Source organism: Mustela lutreola, chromosome 6 (genome assembly GCF_030435805.1).
Source record: "Mustela lutreola isolate mMusLut2 chromosome 6, mMusLut2.pri, whole genome shotgun sequence".
NCBI lineage: Eukaryota > Metazoa > Chordata > Mammalia > Carnivora > Mustelidae > Mustela > Mustela lutreola.
Window position 1 is genome coordinate 151703366 of NC_081295.1, and position 17457 is coordinate 151720822.

The 17457-nt window shown below is 37.2% G+C and overlaps 1 protein-coding gene across 3 annotated transcripts in view; it reads left to right on the top strand.

Moving 5' to 3' along the window:
* The window catches only part of CDKAL1 (CDK5 regulatory subunit associated protein 1 like 1), a 640699-nt gene that overhangs the window by 470545 nt on the left and 152697 nt on the right, over positions 1 to 17457 (top strand). For all 3 annotated transcript variants that reach the window (XM_059179446.1, XM_059179445.1, XM_059179447.1), the window contains one exon: positions 13551 to 13731. In XM_059179446.1, coding sequence (XP_059035429.1) covers positions 13551 to 13731 — 181 coding nt within the window. The remainder of the gene's footprint in view (positions 1 to 13550; positions 13732 to 17457) is intronic.

Consider the following 17457-nt stretch of genomic DNA (forward strand, 5'->3'; position numbering starts at 1 on the left):
TGCTAATAGAAGTTTCATATAAACAGAATCAAACAATAAGTAATCCTTTGTGTCTTCCTTCTTTTGCCTAAGAAAGGTCTTCAAGGTTCGTCTGTGTGGTGCTGTATCCATAGCTGGTTCTCTCTTCCTTTGGAGGTAAATTTTCACAGTATGGACATGCCACGTTTTGTTGACCCATTTACTGGTTAACAGACTTTTGGACTGTTTCCAGTTTGGAGCTATTATGAGGAGAGCTGCTATAAAAATCCACATAAAAATCTGTGTGGACACATGTTTTAATTTTTCTTGGGTAGATAACTAGGAAGTAAACTTTCTTAGTCACAGTAAGAATATGTTTAACTTTTTAGGAAATTGCCACACTATTTTCCAAAAGTGACTGCAACGTTTTGAATTCCCACCTACGGTGAATAAGGGTTTCCATTTCTCCAGCTGCACATCGATGTCTGTTATTTTTTTAAGTCTTTTTTCAGTATAGCCATTCCCCTGGATGTGCAGCATCTGACGTGCTTTAACTTGCATGACCCCAATAACGACCGATGTGAGCCAACTTTTCCTGCACCGATCAGCTACTCGTATGTCTTCTTTTAGTGAAGTGTTGGTTCAAATGCTTTGCCCATTGCACAGTTGTATTGTTTGTCTTCTTGTTAATGAGCCATAAGAATTCTTAAGGTCATTTGGATACAAATATTTTTATCAGATAGATGGTTTGCAAATATTTTCTCCCAGTCTATGGCTTATCTTTTTATCTTCTTTATGGTGTTTTCCCAATAATCCAGTTTATCCAATTTTTAAAATATTATTATAGTACTTTTGGTGTTGGTGGTAGAGCTAAGAAATCTTTGCCTAACTCCATTGAGGTCACAAAGATTTTTTTCCCTTATTTTCTTCTGGAAACATAGTAATTCTAGCTCTTACATTTAGATCTGAGATTGATATTGAAGTGCTTTTTGTGTATAATGTAAGGTAAAGGTCCAATAAGTTCCTTTGCTTGCTGGCTTGCTTTTGCATATGGCATCCATTTACTCTAGCCCGATTGATTGAAAACATTGTCTTTTGATCTCACTGAATTGCTTTGGCAATTTTATTGAAAATTAAGTAACCATAAATGTATAGATGTATGGGTATATTTTTGGACTCTGTTGTTCCATTCTATTAATGTCTTTTTATACTAATACCACACTGTTGTGATTAGCATAGCTTTATAGTAAGTCTTTAAGTCAGATTCATCCATTCCACCAATTTTGTTCTTTCTCAAAATTGCTTTGAGCAATTTAAGTTCTTTGCATTTCCATATAATTTTAGAATCAGCTTGTCAATTTCTACAGAAAACCATGCTGGTATTTTGATGGCAGTTGCATTGAATCTGTGTATCAATTTGAGGACACATGCAATCTTAGCAGCAGTAAAATCCTTCAATCTATGAAAACTGTATATTTTTTCATTTTTTTAGATATTATTTATTTGTTTATTTTTTTTTTTATTTTTTATAAACATATATTTTTTATATACATATATTTTTATCCCCAGGTCTGTGAATCACCAGGTTTACACACTTCACAGCACTCACCAAATCACATACCCTCCCCAATGTCCATAATCCCACCCCCTTCTCCCCAACCCCCTCCCCCCGGCAACCCTCAGTTTGTTTTGTGAGATTAAGAGTCACTTATGGTTTGTCTCCCTCCCAATCCCATCTTGTTTCATTTATTCTTCTACCCACTTAAGCCTCCATGTTGCATCACCACTTCCTCATATCAGGGAGATCATATGATAGTTGTCTTTCTCTGCTTGACTTATTTCGCTAAGCATGATACGCTCTAGTTCCATCCATGTTGTTGCAAATGGCAAGATTTCATTTCTTTTGATGGCTGCATAGTATTCCATTGTGTATATATACCACATCTTCTTGATCCATTCATCTGTTGATGGACATCTAGGTTCTTTCCATAGTTTGGCTATTGTGGACATTGCTGCTATAAACATTCGGGTGCATGTGTCCCTTTGGATCACTACATTTGTATCTTTAGGGTAAATACCCAATAGTGCAATTGCTGGGTCATAGGGCAGTTCTATTTTCAACATTTTGAGGAACCTCCATGCTGTTTTCCAGAGTGGCTGCACCAGCTTGCATTCCCACCAACAGTGGAGGAGGGTTCCCCTTTCTCCGCATCCTCGCCAGCATCTGTCATTTCCTGACTTGTTGATTTTAGCCATTCTGACTGGTGTGAGGTGATATCGCATTGTGGTTTTGATTTGTATTTCCCTGATGCCGAGTGATATGGAGCACTTTTTCATGTGTCTGTTCGCCATCTGGATGTCTTCTTTGCAGAAATGTCTGTTCATGTCTTCTGCCCATTTCTTGATTGGATTATTTGTTCTTTGGGTGTTGAGTTTGCTAAGTTCTTTATAGATTCTGGACACTAGTCCTTTATCTGATATGTCGTTTGCAAATATCTTCTCCCATTCTGTCAGTTGTCTTTTGATTTTGTTAACTGTTTCCTTTGCTGTGCAAAAGCTTTTGATCTTGATGAAATCCCAGTAGTTCATTTTTTCCCTTGCTTCCCTTGCCTTTTGCGTTGTTCCTAGGAAGATGTTGCTGCGGCAGAGGTCGAAGAGGTTGCTGCCCGTGTTCTCCTCAAGGATTTTGATGGATTCCTTTCGTACATTGAGGTCCTTCATCCATTTTGAGTCTATTTTTGTGTGTGGTGTAAGGAAATGGTCCAATTTCATTTTTCTGCATGTGGCTGTCCAATTTTCCCAGCACCATTTATTGAAAAGGCTGTCTTTTTTCCATTGGACATTCTTTCCTGCTTTGTCGAAGATTAGTTGACCATAGAGTTGAGAGTCTATTTCTGGGCTCTCTATTCTGTTCCATTGATCTATGTGTCTGTTTTTGTGCCAGTACCATGCTGTCTTGATGATGACAGCTTTGTAATAGAGCTTGAAGTCCGGAATTGTGATGCCACCAACGTTGGCTTTCTTTTTCAATATCCCTTTGGCTATTCGAGGTCTTTTCTGGTTCCATATAAATTTTAGAATTATTTGTTCCATTTCTTTGAAAAAGATGGATGGTACTTTGATAGGAATTGCATTAAATGTGTAGATTGCTTTAGGTAGCATAGACATTTTCACAATATTTATTCTTCCAATCCAGGAGCATGGAACATTTTTCCATTTCTTTGTGTCTTCCTCAATTTCTTTCATGAGTACTTTATAGTTTTCTGAGTATAGATTCTGTGTCTCTTTGGTTAGGTTTATTCCTAGGTATCTTATGGTTTTGGATGCAATTGTAAATGGGATTGACTCCTTAATATCTCTTTCTTCTGTCTTGCTGTTGGTGTAGAGAAATGCAACTGATTTCTGTGCATTGATTTTATATCCTGACACTTTACTGAATTCCTGTATAAGTTCTAGCAGTTTTGGAGTGGAGTCTTTTGGGTTTTCCACATATAGTATCATATCATCTGCGAAGAGTGATAATTTGACTTCTTCTTTGCCGATTTGGATGCCTTTAATTTCCTTTTGTTGTCTGATTGCTGAGGCTAGGACCTCTAGTACGATGTTGAATAGCAGTGGTGATAATGGACATCCCTGCCGTGTTCCTGACCTTAGCGGAAAAGCTTTCAGTTTTTCTCCATTGAGAATGATATTTGCGGTGGGTTTTTCATAGATGGCTTTGATGATATTGAGGTATGTGCCCTCTATCCCTACACTTTGAAGAGTTTTGATCAGGAAGGGATGTTGTACTTTGTCAAATGCTTTTTCAGCATCTATTGAGAGTATCATATGGTTCTTGTTCTTACTTTTATTGATGTGTTGTATCACATTGACTGATTTGCGGATGTTGAACCAACCTTGCAGCCCTGGAATAAATCCCACTTGGTCGTGGTGAATAATCTTTTTAATGTACTGTTGAATCCGATTGGCTAGTATTTTGTTGAGTATTTTCGCATCTGTGTTCATCAAGGATATCGGTCTATAGCTCTCTTTTTTGGTGGGATCCTTGTCTGGTTTTGGGATCAAGGTGATGCTGGCCTCATAAAATGAGTTTGGAAGTTTTCCTTCCATTTCTATTTTTTGGAACAGTTTCAGGAGAATAGGAATTAGTTCTTCTTTAAATGTTTGGTAGAATTCCCCCGGGAAGCCGTCTGGCCCTGGGCTTTTGTTTGTTTGGAGATTTTTAATGACTGTTTCAATCTCCTTACTGGTTATGGGTCTGTTCAGGCTTTCTATTTCTTCATGGTTCAGTTGTGGTAGTTTATATGTTTCTAGGAATGCATCCATTTCTTCCAGATTGTCAAATTTGTTGGAGTAGAGTTGCTCATAGTATGTTCTTATAATAGTTTGTATTTCCTTGGTGTTAGTTGTGATCTCTCCTCTTTCATTCATGATTTTATTTATTTGGGTCCTTTCTCTTTTCTTTTTGATAAGTCGGGCCAGGGGTTTATCAATTTTATTAATTCTTTCAAAGAACCAGCTCCTAGTTTCGTTGATTTGTTCTATTGTTTTTTTGGTTTCTATTTCATTGATTTCTGCTCTGATCTTTATGATTTCTCTTCTCCTGCTGGGCTTAGGGTTTCTTTCTTGTTCCTTCTCCAGCTCCTTTAGGTGTAGGGTTAGGTTGTGTACCTGAGACCTTTCTTGTTTCTTGAGAAAGGCTTGTACCGCTATATATTTTCCTCTCAGGACTGCCTTTGTTGTGTCCCACAGATTTTGAACCGTTGTATTTTCATTATCATTTGTTTCCATGATTTTTTTCAATTCTTCTTTAATTTCCCGGTTGACCCATTCATTCTTTAGAAGGATACTGTTTAGTCTCCATGTATTTGGGTTCTTTCCAAACTTCCTTTTGTGGTTGAGTTCTAGCTTTAGAGCATTGTGGTCTGAAAATATGCAGGGAATGATCCCAATCTTTTGATACCGGTTGAGTCCTGATTTAGGACCGAGGATGTGATCTATTCTGGAGAATGTTCCATGTGCACTAGAGAAGAATGTGTATTCTGTTGCTTTGGGATGAAATATTCTGAATATATCTGTGATGTCCATCTGGTCCAGTGTGTCATTTAAGGCCTTTATTTCCTTGCTGATCTTTTGCTTGGATGACCTGTCCATTTCAGTGAGGGGAATATTAAAGTCCCCTACTATTATTGTATTGTTGTTTATGTGTTTCTTTGATTTTGTTATTAATTGGTTTATATAGTTGGCTGCTCCCACGTTGGGGGCATAGATATTTAAAATTGTTAAATCTTCTTGTTGGACAGACCCTTTGAGTATGATATAGTGTCCTTCCTCATCTCTTATTACAGTCTTTGGCTTAAAATCTAATTGATCTGATATAAGGATTGCCACTCCTGCTTTCTTCTGATGTCCATTAGCATGGTAAATTCTTTTCCACCCCCTCACTTTAAATCTGGAGGTGTCTTCGGGCTTAAAATGTGTTTCTTGGAGGCAACATATAGATGGGTTTTGTTTTTTTATCCATTCTGATACCCTGTGTCTTTTGACAGGGGCATTTAGCCCATTCACATTCAGGGTAACTATTGAGAGATATGAATTTAGTGCCATTGTATTGCCTGTAAGGTGACTGTTACTGTATATGGTCTCTGTTCCTTTCTGATCTACCACTTGTAGGCTCTCTCTTTGCTTAGAGGACCCCTTTCAATATTTCCTGTAGAGCTGGTTTGGTATTTGCAAATTCTTTCAGTTGTTGTTTGTCCTGGAAGCTTTTAATCTCTCCTTCTATTTTCAATGATAGCCTAGCTGGATATAGTATTCTTGGCTGCATGTTTTTCTCGTTTAGTGCTCTGAAAATATCATGCCAGCTCTTTCTGGCCTGCCAGGTCTCTGTGGATAAGTCAGCTGCCAATCTAATATTTTTACCATTGTATGTTACAGACTTCTTTTCCCGGGCTGCTTTCAGGATTTTCTCTTTGTCATTGAGACTTGTAAATTTTACTATTATGTGACGGGGTGTGGGCCTATTCTTATTTATTTTGAGGGGCATTCTCTGAACCTCCTGAATTTTGATGCTTGTTCCCTTTGCCATATTGGGGAAATTCTCCCCAATAATTCTCTCCAGTATACCTTCTGCTCCCCTCTCACTTTCTTCTTCTTCTGGAATCCCAATTATTCTAATGTTGTTTCGTCTTATGGTGTCACTTATTTCTCGAATTCTCCCCTCGTGGTCCAGTAGCTGTTTGTCCCTCTTTTGATCAGCTTCTTTATTCTCTGTCATTTGGTCTTCTATATCACTAATTCTTTCTTCTGCCTCATTTATCCTAGCAGTGAGAGCCTCCATTTTTGATTGCACCTCATTAATAGCTTTTTTGATTTCAACTTGGTTAGATTTTAGTTCTTTTATTTCTCCAGAAAGGGCTTTTATATCTCTCGAGAGGGTTTCTCTAATATCTTCCATGCCTTTTTCGAGCCCGGCTAGAACCTTGAGAATTGTCATTCTGAACTCTAGATCTGACATATTACCGATGTCTGTATTGATTAGGTCCCTAGCCTTCGGTACTGCCTCTTGTTCTTTTTTTTGTGGTGAATTTTTACGTCTTGTCATTTTGTCCAGATAAGAGTAAATGAAGGGGCAAGTAAAATACTAAAAGGGTGGCAACAACCCCAGGAAAATATGCTTTAGCCAAATTAGAAGAGATCCAAAATCGTGAGTGGGGAGAAAGGGGATAAAAAGAGGTTCAAAAAGGAAGAAAGAAAAAAGAAAAAAAAAAAAAAAAAAAAAAAAAAAAGAAAAGAATTTTTTTTAAAAAAGAAAACACCTAAGAAAAATGTAAAAAAAAATATATATATATTAGATAAACTAGTAAAAAATCGTTAAAAAAGAAAAAGGTAACAGTTAAAAAAAAAAAAAAATTTTACCCGAAGGCGAGAAAAAAAAAAATGAAAAAGAAAAAATTAAATTAACTGCAAGACTAAAAAAAATCACAGGAAAAAAGCCATGAGTTCCGTGCTTGGCTTTCTCCTCCTCTGGAATTCTGCTGCTCTCCTTGGTATTGAAACCGCACTCCTTGGTAGGTGAACTTGGTCTCGGCTGGATTTCTTGTTGATCTTCTGGGGGAGGGGCCTGTTGTAGTGATTCTCAAGTGTCTTTGCCCCAGGCGGAATTACACCGCCCTTACCCGGGGCCGGGGTGAGTAATCCGCTCGGGTTTGCTTTCAGGAGCTTTTGTTCCCTGAGCGCTTTCCGTAGAGTTCCAGAGGACGGGAATACAAATGGCGGCCTCCTGGTCTCCGGCCCGGAGGAGCCGAGAGCCCAGGGCCCCACTCCTCAGTGCGCCCTCAGAGAACAGCGCCCAGTTACTCCCGTCTGCCTGACCTCCGGCCGCGCTCCGAGCTCACCGAGCCTGCGACCGGTTCAAGGTAACACGGAGCTGCGAGCTTACTGTCGGCTCTGTCTCTGTAGCCGGCTTTCCCGTTCCAATACCCGCAAGCTCTGCGACACTCAGACACCCCCGATCCTTCTGTGACCCTGCGGGACCTGAGGCCACGCTGACCCCGCGTGGGCTTCGCCCCGGTTTAGCCTCTGGAGCGATGTCCCTCAGCGGAACAGACTTTTAAAAGTCCTGATTTTGTGCGCGGTTGCTCCGCCGCTTGCCGGGAGCCGGCCCCTCCCCCCGGGGTCTATCTTCCCGTCGCTTTGGATTCACTTCTCCGCCGGTCCTACCTTTCAGAAAGTGGTTGTTTTTCTGTTTCCAGAATTGCTGTTCTTCTTCTCTTCGATCTGCCGATGGATTTTCAGGTGTTTGCAATCTTTAGATAAGCTATCTAGCTGATCTCCGGCTAGCTGAAGCAGTCTCAGCTTGCTACTTCTCCGCCATCTTGACTCCTCCTCTATTTGTTTATTTTTAAAGATTTTATTTATTTAAGAGAGAGAGAGAGAGACACTGTATGAGAGAGAGGGAGCATGAGTGTTGGGGGGTGCAGAGGGAGATCCTGCCGAGCCAGGATCCAAGCATCCCTAGATACTTTTTAATTTCAGTAAGTTTTAAGAAAATCTCTTCAAGTTCTCTGTTTCTAGAGTACAGGTCTTCCACTTTCCAAATTTATTGTGAGTGTTTTTTATGGTATTGGGAATGAAATTGTTTCCTTGATTTTGTTTTCTAATTGTTCATTACTAATATAAGAAATACACTAGATTTTTACATATTAATCTTTAGCTCTGCTAAACTCGCTTATTCTGGTAGGTTCATTGGAGTTTCCACAAACAAGATACAAGACCAGCAAAAAAAAGTTTATTTTTACTTTTTCAACCTGTATGTCTATAATATCTTTTTCTTGCCTTTCTTGCACTGACTATAATCTTTTTAATATATTGAGTCATAGAAGTAAGAATAGAAATCCTTGCCTTGTTACTAATCTGAGTGGAAAAGCATTCAGTCTTTCATCAATAACTATGATAACAGCTGTAGACTCTTTATCAAGTGGAGATAGTTTTCTTTGTTTACACAGAGTTTTCATCATGAATGGGTGTTGGATTTGTCAACTGAGTTTTCTGCATGTACTCAGATCACCATGGAAGTTTTATCCTTTTAATATGGCTTACTGCATTAATTAAAATTTGTTTGTCAAACCAACCTTGCATTCCTGGGATTAAAACTTGATCATGATAAATAAACTTTTTATATGTTTGGGGGCCCAGTTTGCTAATTTTTGTTAAGTGTCTCTTTATTCATAAAAGATAATGGTCTGTGGGTACCTGGGTGGCTCAGTCAGTTGAGTGTCCTACTCTTGGTTGTGGCTCAGATCATGATAATTGGGGTCATGGGATTGAGCCCCTAGTCAGTTAGCCCCTGCACTAATTGCAGAGTCTGCTGGAGATTTTCTCCCTCCCCCTCTGCTCCTCTGTCTCTTTGAGTGCATTTGCATACTCTCTTTATCTCTCCTTCTCTAAAATAAATAAATAAAATCTTAAAAAAAAAAAAAAGAAAGAAAGAAAAGATTTGGTCTGAAGTTTATTTCTAATCTCTTTCTCTGGTTTTTATATTGGCTATTGCTGGACTTATACAATACGTTCCTTTCTCATTTATCTTTGAAATAGTTTCCATAGAATTGGTTTTGTTCTTTCTTAAATGTTTGCTGTAATTCACCAGTGAAGCTCTCTGGACCTATGTTGTTTTGTATTGTTTTCTTTTGGTGGCAAGATTTTTAATTATAAATACAATTTTTGTAGTAGACAAAAGACTTTTGGTTTTCTGTTTCTTCTTGAGTCTCTTATTAATTTATGTCTTTTACAAAGTTTGCCCATTTCAGTTTAAATTTTGAATTTATTGGCATAAAGTTGTAATACATATATATACCCTTAGTATTTCTTTAATATTGATAGCATCTGTGATGCTGCCTCCTTCCTCATGCCTGAAGTTGGTCATTGTGTCTTCTTTTTTCTTCTCAGTCTAGCTAAGTTTAGTAATTATATTGTTTTTCCTCAAAAGGACACCTTTACTTTAACTGATTTTTTCCCTCTATTTTCTATTTAGTTGATTTTTTTTTAACCTTTACTTAGTAATTTATTTTTTGTCCTACTTTGAGTTTGATTTGCTCCTCTTTTTTAGTTTCTTGAGGTGGAAGCTGAGATTGTTGAGTTTCTCTCTTTTTAACACAAACATTTAAATCCATTAATTTATTTCTAAGGACTTCTTTAAGCTACATCCCATAGATTGAGGTATGTTTTTACTTTCATTCAGAACTTAAAAAAAATGTTTCTTTTAATCATATGTTTATGCCTCATCATTACCATGGATTTGATTATTTTTCCAATTATTTTTATGTCTTTCTTTTCAGGTAAATAGCACATGTATTAGTATTAATTTTTTCACATGTAGAATTTGAAGCTCATTTATTGTTCTAAGCATGAATAGAATCATCCTTTTCTCATTTTTTTGCCAGTAAAACACCAAATTGCAAGTGTGGAAGTCTTGAGATGATTCAAGTGCGGCATGTAAAGTAGGTGTAGGTCTGTGTTTATTTTTACTCATGGCAAATAATAAAGTCTTGAAATATTTTGGGGCTCTCTTTGCCTCAGGCCAGCAAGGAGGTCGTACTCTCCTGATACCCTCCTGATACCCTCTTGGTAGACTTGGATAACTGATCCTAGCACCACCTCTGCCAAGGCAGATGTGTAATTGGAATCTTCCTCATTCGTTCTATTTCCAAGTTACTTAATGAACCCATTTTGCCAGTAAAAAGCTTTTATACATCAGAAAAAATATTGGGTCAGAATGTATGTGTTATTTAAGCTAATTGACCATTTTCGTTTTCATGTTCTTTCAGAATTATTCTCCAGTACTGCTATGAAAATATAAATATAGGTCTTTTAAATTTTAAAAGCATAGAATACCTGGTAATTATGTTCATTAGACTCACAGCTTCAATACACATTTGAAAATGATTATTTTTAAAAATTTTGGTATTTTGAAAATTCATTGCTTCTCAAAACAGCATTTATTCACTATTAGCATATTAAATATTTGGATTGATGTTCTATTTTACAGTTTTTAATAATTTCCTCATAGCCACTTAAATCATATACAATTAATTTAGAATTGGGTCCACTTCAGACTTTCTAGATTTTCTAATGAACTGAAGAGAATAATTTACTTAGGCAAATTAACTGTGTAAATTTAAGAGTCTTTTTAGTTGGTTCCCCTAAGAAGCCAAAGTATTTTTAAGAAGCATCATTTGCATATATAAAATTAATGTATAGATGAGCCTCATCTAACATTAAAGTGTAGTCTTCACTTTGAAAACATTTTATAGGCAATCAGTTTATATTCTTACATACTTTATATTCTTACATACTTTGAAATCAATTAAACTGCTTTTACTTTTAAATACTGGCTAACCTAAGTCACAAATTCATAGTTTACCTACCCTCTCCCTTGTTACCAGTCAGCTTTTTGCATAGATTATCAAATGTATTCACACTTTGAACGTCCCCTTTTTTAACATTTAAAATGACTTCTGTAAAGTTCTGTCTTTTCTCACTGGCGACCTTCATGCCAAAGTAAGCAGGTCTTGTGTAATACTGAGCTCGGCTATCCTGGATCAAGGAGCATTGGGGGGAGGGGGAACCAGTAAGGTACTTTCCTTTGGGAATACCCCATAATCTAGTGCCAAGTTCATTGCAATTCATAGCCTAGGACAATAACCAGTTGTCTTGGTTTCTATAATATTTCGCAGGCAGTTTCTAAGTTGTTTTATTTTTAATTTCCTAGGGGAGCTGGGACTTGGCTCTGTCATTTCTGCTATGATCTATTACTTGTAGTTTTAGTTGTGGATTTCTTTTGTTCAGGAGTAGTTAAAAGTCAAGTGTAAACATTTGCTGATTAAAGTTATTGACATACTTTTTCTATTCCTCATGCTTTAGTAAGTCTAGAAAAAGGTCCTTTAATCTACAGCTTACTGCAAAAACATGTTTTTCATGATTTTCAAGTGTAATTTTGATAATTTTGAAGGAGAAAGAATGTTTTTGTGTCAGAATAAAAAATAAGACTTTTTTTTAAAGTTTTATTTTTGTCTTATGCATATTACCTCTTTTTTCTATTTACCATCACAGAGAAAAGCTCCAGCCTTTGAAACTTATCTCACTAATCCAAGGTCAGCCAAATTAACAGCTTAGTTACACTAAGTAGAAATCAAGAAAGAAATATTTTTAAAAATAAGTGTCATTCTCCTTTCACAGTCATTAAAGTATCCAAATCAAGTACGGAAAGCTGTTGTTTTTATGATGCCATTTGTATTAGGCAGCCGATAATGTGACTTCCCTTTGCCACATTCTTTGTCCTCTTTTAGGCCTCGAAATATCTAATATATTTAAATGAGATAAATTGTTTTATTCATCCATACAGACCTGCATTTAGGAGATAGAAAAATTGATACAGTCAGGTACCTTACAGTTTGTGATGTTTGAGGCTATTTTTCCTGTTTATGGGTTGAGAATAATATTGGAGTTATGAATACTGTTCATATTATTCCGTTGTTACACTGTTATTACACAGTAGAATATTGTAGCATACGTATGGAGAAACTCCAGAGCCACAGAGAAAAGACCTCCAAGATGCTAACATGTGGACTTATCAAAAAAACAAAGGCAGCTTTTTACCCAATCAATCTGTGATGAGAAGCTTTCGATGATTTATTCCTTAATATTAAAGGGCAGGGTCACTCTTTGTTGATGGCAGATCTCAGCCATGAGTGAGAGGGACCAACATACAAGAACCTGGAGGAAATGGGCTGGTTGCAGTGAGCAGAGGAAACTTGTAAAAAAAACTTAATTGGTATCTTTAGGAAGATGAGAAAAGATGTTGCATCTCTAAAACAAATGATTAAATGGTAATATAAGAAAATGTGGTAGACCTAAAGACCTTGAGTGTTCAGATTGTGCCTGTACAAAGATTTATACGCCTAATCCAAGGCCTGTTATCATGAAATGTAAAAACATCAAGAATAAAATTAATCTCCTAAAAGCTTTCAGAAAGTGGCGAACCTAGTTTGTGTGAGTGAATCTGCACATCTCATCAGAACCTTGCCAGCATGAAAAAAAAAAGTATGAAATTCCCATGGCCGGTATTTTTCCCTTTGGAGTGCTCTGCACAGCGGCTCCATCAGTCAATGGTATGAATTAGGACAGGTTCAGATATGCTAAGACAGTAACAACAAAATTACATTCTTGTAATTTTTGTGGCATTCTTTTTGGTGAAGTTCCTAAAAGAATTCTCCCCCAGAATTAAGCAGAATAGAGTAATCAAGAAGTAAGAAAACATAGGATTCAGGAGAAAGGGAAATGGGGGGCGGGGGGAGGAAACCAAAGAGCAACATAGAAGGATGAAACCCGGTTCGTTATGAAAGCAACACACACTTGAAGAAAGTAGGAATGGCCTTTCCAGCAGAAAAAAATAAAATGAATTATGTATGTAGTACATTGAGTGTTTGGAAAACAGTATTGGTTTTTGATCAATATGATGGAGCTTCTGGAAACATGAACATAGGTACCTAGAATATGCAGCAAAACTTTTTTAAGAGACTGTTATTAACTCTCAGAAAAATTAAACGTTGTCACAAAAGAAAACATGATGGTAGGTTTACCAGTTGGCTCTGCAGTGAGCAATATCTTTGCAGTTTATACTAATGGAAATACAATTAATTTTAAAACTGCAGTGATTATATTGGGAGGGGAGGGATAGAGTAGTTTAAGGGGCTAAATCTTCATTTACCGTAGTAGAGAAATTAGTAAAATGCTGCTTAACCATCAGTAAGTCTGGAAATAGCAGAGTAAGTATCAGTTTTAAAATACAGAAAAAAAGAACAAAGAGACATTCAAAAGAATAAAAAATGAGTGTCCCTTCAGGATGACAGGGACTACTGTTACCCATAAACTTTTTCAGTATGTAGGACTCTATAAATACTCATTGCAAAACGTCCCTTTCCTAAAAAATAAAATTTATTTTTAAAAGGAATTATGGCATTTAAAATGTCAAAGAAATAGAATAATTATGGATTGTATTCAGCTTTCTACATGTTTGTTGTGTTGTTTTCTAGAGTTCCTGGAATAACTCTGGCCACAGATATTATCTGTGGTTTTCCTGGAGAAACAGATCAAGATTTTCAAGAAACAGTGAAGCTTGTGGAAGAGTACAGATTTCCAAGCCTCTTTATTAACCAGTTTTACCCAAGACCAGGAACTCCTGCTGCGAAAATGGCACAAGTTCCAGCCCAAGTGGTAAGATACTTCTCTTGTAAAGAGTATTAGACTCATCAGCCAGTAGTTAACAAAAATGCAACTCTCTTGCCTGGCTTAACACAACTAACTAATGGGCACCTGGGTGGCTCAGATGGTTGTGTCTGCCTTCGGCTCAGGTCATGATCCCAGGGTCCTGAGATCGAGTCCCACATTTGGCTCCCTGGCTCAGGGAGCCTGCTTCTCCCTCTCCCTCCGCTGCTCCCCCTGCTTGTGTTCTCTCTCTGTATCTCAAATAAATAAACACAGCTGGCTCATGGTATCACTTTTAAGTTAAACAGTATGGAGAGTTTTCAAGATGGGGGCTGGGGCAGGGGACCTTGGGTGACTTCAGTAACTTTAGGCCCCTAAAATACCATCTTTTTTACTTTTGAGGAGTGGGGTTCTGATGACACTGGGGAAAAAATAATCTGGCATCACCTGTGTTGATAAGAGAAATCCTTGGATATTTGAAAAGAAGCTTACATTTAAATATCTGTGAGCTAAAGAAGCTTCATGTTTACCCTGATTACCATAATTTGTTCCTTACTGGGGGCCCCACATCTTCCCTCCCTTTCCATGGAATAGATTTGGTGCGTGCTATCTGTCTCTCTAGTTGAGATTTGTGTTGCTTTCACACAAATGAACCTCAGCTTAATTTCATCCTTACATGTTCAGAAATGTATTAGAATAAGATAATCTAAAATGAATGTGAAAAAGTTTAAGATCCAGTAAAGGCAACCTGTTTTTCAGAATGCCTCAGAAATTAATGTTCTTTTTTTTTTTTAAAAAGATTTTTATTTATTTATTTGACAGAGAGAGATCACAAGTAGGCAGAGAGGCAAGCAGAGAGAGAAGAAGGGAAGCAGGCTCCCTCCTGAGCAGAGAACCCAATGTGGGGCTCGATCCCAGGACCCTGAGATCATGACCCGAGCCGAAGGCAGAGGCTTAACCCACTGAGCCACCCAGGTGCCCCAGAAATTAGTGTTCTTAAAGTAATATAATTTCAAGATTCATTGGCCAAAGATGAAAAAATGTTAATAAGCTTTAAGAGGAAGTCATAGGTTTTTAACTGAAATTTCTGTTTTGTTTCAAATAACTAAAAGAGATTATGCTCTACCATTAATTTTCCTCAAAGCTTACATGAATAAATACTAAAAGAAATAACCCGGAGCTTATTATTTTTTCTATTATGCCATATGTGAATATCAAACCTAAAACATGCAGATTTTTTATTTCAAAATAGCAAATGTATTTTTTATTTGCATAGATATAATATATTTTAAAGTCTGAGTCCCCCATCAAAACTGAAGGGAATATCATTCTTTGTTTTCTCAAAAATTTTGACATTTTTATTTGCCAAGTTTCTGTGTATACAAATGTAAGAAAATCTTTTACAGGTAGACTGTTTTAATTTTATTTCTAATTTAATCAACAAAAAGAACAGAAGCACCATGGAAGTCAACTTTTCACAAACAAAAATAAGTCAGATTAATTCCTTACTTTTATGTCTAAATTATAATTGCTTTTATTGCATATGGCAAAATTCACTTTTTTTGGTCTGCAGTTCTTTGAATTTTGATAAATGCACCCACTGCTGTAGCTGCTATCCCAGTGCGGGGATAGAACAGTTCCAGCAGCTCCCCAAAATGTCCTTTTACCTTTTTTGTAGTTTCCTGCTGCCTCCCTCCCCAGGTCCTGGAAAGTACTGGTCTCTTGTCCTTATAGTTTAATCCATACTTAAACTTTACTTCTTTAGTAAGAACGTTTTTGGCTCTGTAACCTACCTGCAGAAACACGTACAGCTGCACGTTTTTCTAAAGTGAACACTGCCGTGTCCCCTGGAACGTGACCGGTAGCCCAGAGCTCCGCCTCCTACCCCTCCCATCCACTCTCCCATTCCCCGCTGGAAAGTGCTACCCCTTAGAGTAACACCAGACACTCGTTTGCCCTGTTCTTCAACTAGATATAAATGGAAGAATTCATCAGTGTTTGAATGTCTGCGGTTTTGTTTTGTTTTTAATGTAATTCTTATTATTTTTGCTTTTCAGTGAAAGTAATATTTGCCACACAGTGTTGCCTAAGTCTTTAGGCTCACTGTTCAGGGTTAATAAGAGATGGCTTTTTCTACTGAATTTGTAAAACACTTAGCTTTAGCAGTAAATAATTTTTCATCTTTTTCTTCGTTGTTTATTATTATACAGCTTTTGAGGATAATACATATGTCCCAAGATTTCACATGTGAAAAATCTGTGCATCTCTTTTCCCGGAGTTGAACCTATTGCTTGTTGAGATTGTCCGTATTTATTTCAGGCGCTGTGACAGTCCTTCTGATCTGCCCTGAAATAGTCAGGCACCAGCTGTCCTGGGGTGGCATCTTCCAGCCCCCAGATTTTTTTTTTTTAAACAATATTATGGCAATGAGACTCATCTGTCTTTGCACGTGCCTATAGTTCATCCATTTTCATTGCTGTATAGTATTCTATCACACGCACATTTATCCATCCTGATGTGGAAAGACAGTTCGGTATGTTCAGCATTCTAGTATTAGGACAGTGACCAATACCGCTGTCAGTGTTCTTCTCTAGACCTTTCGTTTGACTCATTGTTTGACTCATTGACGCAAACATGTCTGCTGGGTGTGTAGCGAAGAGTGTAACCTCTAGGTCATAAAAGTACAGTGGATCTGCTTTATATTGCCAAATAGTTTTCTAGAATAGTTGCCTAAATTTACATTTCCCCCAGCGATGTATAATCATGTTAGTAGCTCTGTATTTTTGCCAACACTTGGCATTGTTATGTTTCTGTTAGTAGCCATTTTCATGGGAATGCACTGTAATCTAATGGTGGTTTTATAGTTCCCTATTAACTTATGACAGCAAATACTTATATGTTGATATAAGGATACAATATTTGGATGTAATTTTTCATGAAGCCCTTATTCAAACCTTTTGCCCATTTTTCTATTGCTTTACCTGCCTCCTTTCTCCCCCACTCCCCTTCCTCTGATTTGTAGGAATTATTTGTGAGTTTGGAGTTCAAGTCAAGTCATGGTAATTTAAAGATCTTCCATTCTTTAACCAGTTTTTTCACTTTCTTACTGGTGTCTTTTGGAGACCAGACATAGTCTGTTTTAATATGGTAGAATTTATCAGATTTTCCTTTTGTTTGGAGTCCTATTTCAGGTTACTTCCCCACACCGCCATGAATACACACCTCAGTGTACTCATCCAAGAAATTTTACTATTTTGCCTTTTACCTTTAGATCTTTAATCCACATAGAATGTATCTGTGTTTCACCATAAGGTGTGGAGGTCAAGAGTTTTGCTTTCTATAAGGATATCCACTTGAGTTAATGTTACTTACGGAATCTCATCTTTGCCCACTCTCTGCCTGGGCCCCTTTATCATAAATCAGGTGTCTGTCTGTATGTGTGCACCTCTTCTGGAACTTTACCCTGGTTTTTTTTATCTGTTTGTCCATTTTTCTACAAGATCACAGTGTTAATTACCACAGCTTTATAATAACTGTTGACACTGCGGTATATACCTCTCAGCTCTCTTTTTCTTCAACATGGTCCTAACTATTCTTGGCCCTTTGCCTTTCGAAATTTGTCAACTTACACCAAAATATTTTGCTGGCATTTTGATTGAGATTGTTTTGATTCTGTAGATCACTTGAGGGGAAATTGACATTGAATATCTGAGTCTCCATCTTTGAATAAAGTAT